The following is a 10,455-nucleotide window of genomic DNA, read 5'->3' on the forward strand; positions in this document are numbered from 1 at the left end:
GATGAAAGTTCAGAATTGTAGGTGCCTGTCTGATTTCAATAGGAACAGTGTTCTAAATTATCAGTCCCACTGTACTAAAAGCCTTAATTTGTAGAAGCTAAACCAATATCAGATAATTGTGGTGCAGTCAAGAGGGCTTTTCCAGATCATAGAATAGTAGAGATGGAAGGGGCCTGTAAGGCCATCCAGTCCAAACCCCTGTTCAGCGCAGGAATCCAAATTAAAGCAGACCCAACAGATGGCTGTCCAGCTGCTCTTGAATGCCTCCAGTGTTGAAGAGCCCAGTACCTCCCTAGATAATTGGTTCCATTGTCATATGGCTCTAACAGTTAGAACATTTTTCCTGATGTTCAGTCAAAATCTTGCTTCCCATAACTTGAGCCCATTTATGTGTCCCGCACTGATTGCAGTGATCTAGCCAGTGTATAAGAGATAAAGTGTTCCTTCAGATAACCTGGTTCTAGACCATTTAGGGCTTTATACACTAACAGTAATACCTTGAATTTAGCTCAGTAATGCAGTGACAGCTAATTCCTTTGTCTGATTATCATCCCTACGTAGGTCCCCTCACCCAGCCCACTCAGATACCTAATCTGTTCCACTCCTCCTTCAGATAGTGCTCCAGTCTGGTGTTTCCTCCCTGTCTGTTTCCATAGCCCAACTCTATCATATTGTCTAGTAATGCCTTTCTATCCATCCTGCCACCACCAGCCCATCACCATGTGCAAATGCTGGACTAGATTTTTTCATAGTGCCAGTGGATGGGGTGTCCAATTCTATAAATTAGTTTCACATGTTAAACATTGACCTGACATCTTGTAACTTGAGTATTTCATAAAGTTCCAGTAATATTTATGCTCATACATGGAGTATTATATTTTTACAATAAGCAAAATGTTAGGAACATCTTAAGTGCTGCTGCTTACTTAGTAAGAATGAAAGGAATTCAAGCCTCGAGACTGAGAAAATTCATTGCAGTCCTAAACTTTCTTTGCCTTATTGAAGATGCATCTTCTTCTGTAAGTAATCATTCCCTCCCTTTTTAATAAAAGGCTGCTTTAGACTAGTCATATTAATTTCCATCACTCCCATATTAACTGAAATAACAGAAAGAAAATTCAATGGTATCAAACTATTTATTAGGGCTATGCACCTGTTTCAGCTGAATCCTAAATTCCAAACTGATTCAGGCTGGATTGTGACAGAAATTTATAGAATTATGAATGATATGGACAGAATGGATCAAGAGATGGTTTTCCTCTCTAGCATTATATACCAGAACTCAGGATCATCAGTTATATTAACTGAGAATAGATTCAAGACAGACAAAAGGAAGTATTTCTACACACAATGGAAAATTAATTCATAGAATCCACTGCAGCAAGATGTGGGGATGGTCATGGATGTGGATGGCTTTTAAAGGGAATGAGACAAATTAATAGTGGCTATGTGGAACGGCCATGTTCAGAGGCTGTATGCTTGTATGCAAGCAAGCTAGAAGAGCTTCCAGCAACACTGGAAGAGGACAATAGAGCCATCTGGTTGGAAACAGGTTGCTGGATGAGATGAACTCCTTTGTTTGATTCCCACATGGCTGTTCTTTTGTTCACTGTACAAGCTTGTTCATCCTCTTCAGTCTCCCAGGCCCACTGTCACATTGCAGACATCATGTCTATGTTGGTTTAAAAACATTGAGTTCAAAAACACAGAAGAGTCCTGGTGGATAAGACCAAAATTCTGTCTCGTTCAGTTTCCTGTTTCCCAGTATTCAAATGGAAGTGTCTGGGAAGTCCATAAGCAGGCATGATGGCAATAATCTCCTGCTGTTGCCTTCCCTATCAAGTATTATCTAGTGGCTGACTGTCTGAATTTGGATGCTCCATTTAGCTATTATGATGACTAACAGCCGTTGATAGATCAAACCGTTATGATTTTAAAAAACACACCCGAAGCTATAGAGCACCAGCCTTCTCCACTATGGTCCAGTTCTTGTGGAACAATCACCCCAAAGAAGGGGTGTTAAATACATCTAACCTTCTGGAGGTTTAAAAATTGTTTTTAATTTAGAAAGACTCCATATGATTTTTTTAAAAAAATTACCGTGTTGAATGTTTATCTGTTCATTTTAAAGTGTGCTTTTAAACTTTATTGTGTTTGAAACTGCCTGATTTCAGTTCAAAGAAAGATAGGAAACGTAAATGAATAAATAATGTATTGCCTTCTTTTTTTATAAAAAAAACTAGGCAAAGAAATCAATATATTCCCATCTCAGTACACTGGCTGATTTTGCAATAGAAATGTTTGACGTTCTTGATGAAATCAACTATCAGTCATACAATGACTTTGTTCTTCGGGTCGGTAAGTCACATTTCAGGAACTGGGGGGCCTTCCAGACTGATTTTTTGGGGGGGCAGGTGTATTCTGCAGCATGTGGTGAATATGTACTGGACTATCCACACATTATTTTGCTTGATTAGGTGTTCTGCGATGCTTCCCCAATGTTCCTCCATTATTGCTGTCCGGAGGAGCACTCTTGTGCTGTAGCACAGCAAAACCAGGACAATAAATAAATACATTGAATAACATATGTTGTATTAAAAGTTACAGGATTTTAGCAGGAAACTGGACATGCACCTATAGCAAATGAAGCAGTATGACCTCCCTGAAACTTGCAGGAGCAAATTGTATTGAAAGTACAATCGCATATCATCAACCTGATAACAGGAACACAAATTATGATTAATGCTCAAAAAAAAGGACATCGGGAGGGAACCTAGTTCTACATCTTACGTTGCTAAGGTTGCCACCAAATTCATGTTAAAGGTTTACAAGCAGGAAACCTTCTATGATCTAGACCAGTGGTTCCCAACCTTTATGATTATGGGACCTCCTTTGTAAGCTCAAAAAATTTCATGACCCTCCTCCATGCTAATTATAATTTTAGTCTCTGTTAATTGAAAAAATGGTGGGTGGCAAAATCACGTCTCCAAATATCCCTTTCCATAAAAAGCTCCCTGTAGACAGGGGGGTGTTGCTTTCTTTTTCTTAATGCAAAGGTCCAATCAAACTGGGATTCCCCTCCCCCCCGACAGTCTGAAGATGTACAGTCTGAAGATAGTCCTGTAACCAGTGGGTTACAGTGTTGGACTAAGATCCAGGTTCAAATCCCCACCCAGCCATGAAGCCCACTGGGTGACCTTGGGCCAGACACAGTCTCTTAGCCCATCTCGCAGGGTTGGTGTAAGGATAAAATGGAAATTGGGGGAGACCATATGCACCACTTTGAATAACTTGGAGAAAAGGTGGAATAGAAATGTAATAATAATTAAATAAATAAATCCATTAAATAAATACATTTCAGCTGCAGTATGTGGACTCCAGCTTCAGCCAACTTGCTGAGCTTTTTTAAAATAATAATAAAGACGCAGCAATGTGGTAGAGGTGGGGATGCTGAATTGTACAGGCAAAAGCGTGGATAGATTGAGGAGGGGAGTTAGCGCTCTTAGGCCTTGGGATGATCATCGGAACCAATGACTTGGTTAGCATGCACTTGGGGAATGACAGTGGAGCAGGAGACAGATCAGTGCATGCACACACACAAACACACCTGCCTCTTCTGCAAGCATCTGCAGGCGTGCATGCATTTGGGCACATGGGAGGCCCTCAACTGCCGCAGCATCTTGGAGAGAGAGTGGGGGGTGGAGTGTAGGTGGAAGAAAGGCGGGATGATGGCACACACACTTAGCCTCAGAGATCGGGGGGTGAGCAAGTCCTGAGCTTCCTCTCTTTGGCTCCGTCTGGGCTGAAGGCGAGATCTGGACAGCTTCACAAATAAGAATAATTTTTTAAAGGAGGTGACAGCAAAGCAGGAGCCAAGAAAGGCAGGCCGGCCAGCTGCCACAAAGGAAGGGGGAAAGCAGCCTTTCTTTATGGCCTTGCTTCTTTTTGCTTCACAAAAAGGCCTCTCCTATCATTCTCAATAAGGGCAGCAGCAGGAGTAGCAGTGCGAGGAGAGGGGAGTTGGCAACAGTAATCCCCTCTTCTTCTTGGTAGTTCCACCCTCAGCCTCTTTTGGTGTCTGCCACATGTTTTATAGGCAGATGCCTGCTCTTGGTGCACCTGAAAGACCCTCTGGTACTTCAGCAAATGTCCTCCGCTCTCATTTGTAGCAAGGGGGAGGTGTTGTCTGCAGCAGCAGTGAGAAGCAGACGGCATCCAGGGAGTGAAGACTTTTTTTAAAAAAAAAAAGTTCCATTTCTTTACTGTTTGCGCCCCCTCTGGATCACTATGCAGCCCCCCTGGGGGTCACATACCCCAGGTTAGAAACCACTGGTCTAGATAGCAGCTGTACACAGCTGTCGCTGTCGAAGTTTATAAACCTGTAAAATAAACTACTGATAATTTAATTACAATTTAAATATGTACAGCCAATGAAGGAAAGGCAGATTAGAAGTTACTCTTCTAGGAATGGGAATTCCAGACTTCCTCATATAGCTGGGACAAGGATTCAGAAATTGGGAGAAGCTCACAAGCAGCAAAGAAAGGGGCATCTGCTTAAAGATTTTTAAAATATTAAACAGTTTAAAATTGCTTTTAAATAAATAAAATAAATATATCCTCCAGATGCACCCATTTAGAGATATTAGGTGTTTACACGTACCCTGGACTTCAGGAAAGCTAATTTTAATATATTTAGAACAATGATAAGTAAGGTTCCATGGCAAGCAATTCTAATGAGGAAAGGAGCCCAAGATGGGTAGGAGTTCTAAAAAAGGAAATTCTAAAGGCACAACTGCAAACAATTCTCACAAGGAGAAAGTAGCTAGATTATTAAACATTTTTGCAAGTAAAAGTAGTAAAAAAAAGAAGGCGTTCTGGCACTATACAGACAGATAGGTTGGATTTCTTCTCATCCTTACCTACATTTCATTAAACAGGAGGAAGCTGTCAAAAGTTGTGATATAATTGTGTGATTGTTACACTCACTACTAATTCAGTCCACGTGGGTTGATGGTAAATGGTAAATGGTAAATGTGACATAAATTGTCAGCTGCCCATATGTTCAAGTAATCACATCTTATTCACATACCCATGATAACTGTAGCTATCAAAGTGTCAGCTTGATTGTGTGAATAGTGCACACAACTTGGGTGTATCTGCCCCAGAATCTATGGCCAAGTGTGAAATAGTAACAAAGAGGGGGGCCCAGGCGAGTGTTTTAGTGCAGGTGTATTCTGCAATATGCTCTTGATGTAATGACAGTGCATTAGCAGATTTATTCTGCTTTAGTTTGTTCTGTGATACTTCCACAATTCCACCACATTATTGCTCTCCAGAGGGTCTGTCATGCAACATAAGTGGGACAAAAATAAACTAGAACATTTGTGGTATAAAAAACTGTAAGATTTCAGCACTGATTGGAATGAAGCAATTTGACTGCCCAAGTTTTTGCACAAAAACCACCCCAATAGCATCATGAGCACAAATCATCTTGAATGTGCAATAAAAAGCATGTGTGCAGGGGCCCAAGGAAAAGTGCCTGTGAGTATGTGGTATTTCATTTGCCCTCACCACCAAATAAGCATTGTCTATTCTATCCATTTAAGATAAAGCAAGGCTTTCAGGGAGGTGGTTTATCTTCTATGAAGGCTTGAGCCTTAGCACCTTTCATTCTTAGAAACTGCAGAGAAGGGAAGCTTATAAATGGGCAAGCCCACTCATCTCAGCTCATTGTGTGTATTGAACCACACCACAAACCCAGTTCAGCTTCAAACTACTCTGCATGGAAAGCTCATACAGGAAGCTAGTTTTTAGCATCTGTTCTGTTCTTTTTAGGACATTTGGGTCATTTTAGATATATGAAATAGATATTGGAGCAAAAGTTATATACATTCATGGCCACTGTCACCGTTTCAGGTATTAATGTAGGCCCTGTAGTGGCAGGTGTTATTGGTGCCAGAAGACCGCAGTATGACATCTGGGGTAACACTGTAAATGTTGCTAGTAGAATGGATAGTACTGGAGTGCAAGGTAAAATTCAGGTAAGTGTTTTCATAATACTCCAAAACTATAACAGTCTTTGTGGAATAAGTAAACAGTGGATTGCTTTTCAGGTTATATGTGAGGCTCTACCTACCTCACTGTTTTCAGTCAAGAAAAGTGTGGAACACTTTCCCATATGTACCAAATAAATATATCCCTACTGGAACTGTGATACCAGTTACCCCTGGGTGGAGGGCAGCTTTGGCCCTAACTGCAGAAGTGTCCCCAAGTGGAATTGCCGCCCTGGCCTCCTGCTGGGAGGTAGGGTGGGATATAAATCAGATAATAAAAATAGTAGATAAAGCAGATATCACTATTAGTAACAAAATATATAAAATTGCAGCTACCAGGAGCCAAAAATGAATCCCTGTTACCACCAGATAGAAGATAAAAATAATATTAGAAGCAGAGAGAAACCCTCACAATTAATATACTATCAACGACTTGAGGCAGATCTGCCTTGCAAGGCTGAGCCACAGAAAAAGCCCTATTTCCAGTTACTGTAGTATTGGAGGCTGACTTTTATAAAGAGAGATAATTTGCTTTAGGATTTAAGCTTCTAAAACTAGAGCTGTTCCAAATCTATTTTATTTATTTATTTGATTTATATCCCGTCATTCCTCCCAGCAGGAGCCAAGGGCAGCAAATTTGTCCCCCGCAATTGACCATGGAAATCACTCTATGATGATGTAGGGAGCCTTCTAAAATCTTTAGCCCAGTTGGTATCTGTCTTGGATTTGAACTTGTTTTATCCATGTGCTGTTGTTTAAAACTATTTTTCTATTTACAATTTTTGTATAATTGTTTTTGTATATGTAATAGGTTTAACTGCTTTTATATAGATAACTCTTTTATATATAGCATTATTCCTGTGAGCATTCAAACCAGGAAGTGCCTTGTCATCACTATGAGCTGTAACAAAGCTAATAAGTTTTTTTTAAAAAAAAAAGAGGAAAATCACACACAGAGAGATTTCTCAAAAAATAACCCACACCCCAATCTTTGTTGGGCTTCTATTCTCCTTCCCGCCTCCGTCCCATAAAACCCTGGGCCAAAAGGTTCACTACAGTGTTACACAATATGTCATAAATGATTCTGGTTTCTTTAATTTGCAGGTTACAGAAGATGTCCAGCGCATATTGAAGAGGTGCAGTTATGATTTTGTATGTCGGGGTAAAGTCAGTGTCAAAGGCAAAGGTGAAATGTTGACCTATTTTCTTGAAGGAAAGGCCAATGGAAACAATTCACAAACACGATCTTTAAACTTAGAACGGAAAATGTACCCTTGTGGGCGAGCAAACATTAAGACTAAACTGGGCACAAGTTGCCCATCTATGCCCTCATCACCTAGCCTTTCAGCAAATGCTGGGGCTGGAACACTTCAAGTACCATCAACCCACACCAATCAGACGCTTCATTATCTTCCTTCAGTGCCAGCCATAAAAGAAGCATGAAAGCAATGAAGATATTGGTTGCGCCACTTGCAATGAATGTGAAAAGCAGAGGTCACCTAAATTTTCATGAAGAAGCTTAAGGCTACAGGAGTTGGTATCAACCAAGATGTCTACAATCCAACCAAAGAGAACTTAGGAACACCATATAAGAACTTGTGGAATGGATCCAAAAAGGGCTAGCAGTTCTGTTAAGAAAAGTCTGCTGCTGATTTTCTGAAGAGAAGTAATTTTTTATCAGCAATTTTAAAGGGTAAATGAATTAACAAAAAAAGTCATGGTGAGACTGAATGTGTGTGAGAGAGAAAGAGAGAGATTGTCAACATTCACCACTGAATTTTGACAAATTCTGGCATTGGTGACTGTCAATATTCATTCAAAAAGTTGGGAGTATTTGATTTCTGACACTTAACAGCAACACACACACACGATCTAGAGAGACGGTGTGTATGTACACATACACACACGTACATTTCCTATATAAAAATGGCAAGAGGTTTGTAGGTATAGAAATTTTACATCCTGCAATGTCAAAGAGTGAGAGAATGTTCTTATAATCATATCCAGTGTGGTTGCATCTAAAATGTTTGGGGGAGGGACATAGGGAAAATAAGACATATCTGAGGTTAAAGAAAGCATTATAGAGTCATTTACCACAACATTTGAAAAACAAGACATTGCCAGCACTTGCTTTAATGTAGGAAGTAGCAAGTGCTCAAGTAAACAAATGTGGTTCTTAAAAATTACTGTGTTTTAACATGTGTGAATTGAGCTTCTAGATAATTTATCTGGAATAAAATTAATATGCCTCTGGATAAATGCTGCTCAAGTGACAGGTGCATGCATGCCAAAAGAGTGTTGAGGTATAGTTATGCCTTTTCAACAGGCCAAGTGGCTGACCATTTATACAATCTTTTATTAGAAGCATTTGCCAAGCTATACGTATATATGATTCAATTCTGCTATGAAGATTTTTTCTGTGAACAAAATTTGTTACATTCATGCAATGAAACATTTGGATCCCATCCATTTTGTTTGATGCCAGTGTTTTGCATAACTCTACTTCCGCACAAGCTTTGCCCTTGCCTTCCATCTGGAGATTCTCATAGGCCAACATACAAGCTGAGTCACATTTTTTTAAGATCAAACTTTTAACCTCATATTTTGATAGGGTGGATTAATAAGGTACCAGCACATCTATTTGCACAATGTAGATTCCAGTATCACAAATGAAAGGAATAACTTTTAATAATAATGTTGCAAATTTGACATGTTTAGAGGAAATGTTGCGGCGTGTGTGCTGTGTGTTTGTATGCACACATTTGTGCTTGCCTGCCTTCCCCATTTTCTTTTTATTAAGTCTCACTGAGTGCAGCCCATCTGAAATGTCTCCACTGTACATCATGTTGATATGAATGGAAATTATACAAATCAAACTTTCTCCTTGGCAGCTCACACTCATTTCAATGAGCTATGTACAGAATACATTTTAGTGGTTTGCCTCTTTGGTGCTTATTATTCAGTAAGATTATATTGAATACCAAGATCTGGGAACCTGGCAGCTACTTCTCTGCTGCGATGTGACTGGGGATTTGTAGAAGAGAAGGAGGAGGGGGCTGAACCCTTATCTTTCCCAATCCCATTTTTCCACAACCATCTCAGCCAATTTTCCCCAGCTGGAATCCAATCACCAACAACCTGAGTGTTCCTTTTAGAGTCACCAAGTGTCTTACTAGCATAGAAAATGTCCAGATGTTTGTTGATTATTTTTTCCCTCCCCCTTAATGACATTTGTCTTAATCCCAGTTGGTATACAAATGAAAGTATGATTGGAAACTACTACTATTTCTTTCTCTTTTTTTACAATGAGGAAATGTCTACTGTTGTACATCTGCATATCTCAAGAACAGAGTACATAAAATATAGTGAACTTTGGTAAGAAAAATGAATGTTCTGGGAAGCTTTCAGATATGACTGCCATTGTTAATTGATTTTTGTTTACAATTATTGCTCTTAGCTTCTCGTCGTATTCACAGAAAGCTGGAAGTAACAGTCTGCTAAAACCACAAGAATTCTATCTAAAGATGCTAAAAGATATTGAGAAGCTTGGTGCATTAATTGATGTGCTAGGAGCACCATCATACTGTGCTCCTCAGTTTCCATTCACTTCATTGGGGCTTCTGCAGAGCTTCTCAGTCGATTGTGCCCAGTTTTAGAACATTCACCTCTGTGTTCCTGTGTGATGATAATCTTGCTTGTTTTAATTTTAAAACACATGCCACTAGCAAAAACTTCTAAAGTGGCTTATGATAATGTTAGATTTTACTCATAGTCTGCTTTAAGTCAAGAGAAAGAAGGGGACTTCAGCTGTCCTACTCAGAGTTGACCTATTGAAATTAATGAATCTGATAGTCATATCTATTAACTTCAATTGGTCTCCTCTGAGTAGGACTAGCATTAAATGCCACCATTACATTAATTTCAGTGAGCTTTTGGGTGGGGCTCCTTCACTATTGGCTAGGCTGGCTGGGGCTGATGGGTGTTGCAGTCCAACAACTTCTGGAGGGCCTGAGATCCTCCATCCCTGCTCTAGGAGTTGGCAACTGTTAACAGAGCATCAATATGCACATCTCTTGTCCATTGAGCCAGTATCACATCTCTTACATGATTTAAATTAGTGATATGCTAGATTCAGGGAACATACATTTTCAATGCAAAAAAGGACACTTGAAGGGGGCAAAATGTCCTTTGCCCCTCCATTCAGAAAGAGACCAACACAAAGATTTTATTTGTTCCCGCTAACAGCATCACATGGGAAATCTCTCTATGCGGTGGGTCTGATTGTTATGTTTTCTCTTTCACACACATTTTCTTGCTCTCCTTTCCAAAACATCAAAAGGGGAAGGTGGAGCGTGTCATGGAAGAAGGACACAGTAATCTGAAAATTCAGCAAGAACGTTAT

At 39.8% G+C, this 10,455-nt stretch overlaps 1 protein-coding gene across 4 annotated transcripts in view; it reads left to right on the forward strand.

Moving 5' to 3' along the window:
- ADCY1 (adenylate cyclase 1) overlaps positions 1-9,299 on the forward strand; it is a 350,409-nt gene extending 341,110 nt beyond the window's left edge. For all 4 annotated transcript variants that reach the window (XM_061585729.1, XM_061585731.1, XM_061585733.1 and 1 more), the window contains 3 exons: positions 2,244-2,358; positions 5,917-6,041; positions 7,158-9,299. In XM_061585729.1, the coding sequence (XP_061441713.1) occupies positions 2,244-2,358; positions 5,917-6,041; positions 7,158-7,496 (579 nt within the window). In that variant the 3' untranslated portion in view covers positions 7,497-9,299. The remainder of the gene's footprint in view (positions 1-2,243; positions 2,359-5,916; positions 6,042-7,157) is intronic.
- Positions 9,300-10,455: the final 1,156 nt, after the last annotated feature.

This window comes from Rhineura floridana, chromosome 10 (assembly GCF_030035675.1).
Source record: "Rhineura floridana isolate rRhiFlo1 chromosome 10, rRhiFlo1.hap2, whole genome shotgun sequence".
Lineage (NCBI taxonomy): Eukaryota > Metazoa > Chordata > Lepidosauria > Squamata > Rhineuridae > Rhineura > Rhineura floridana.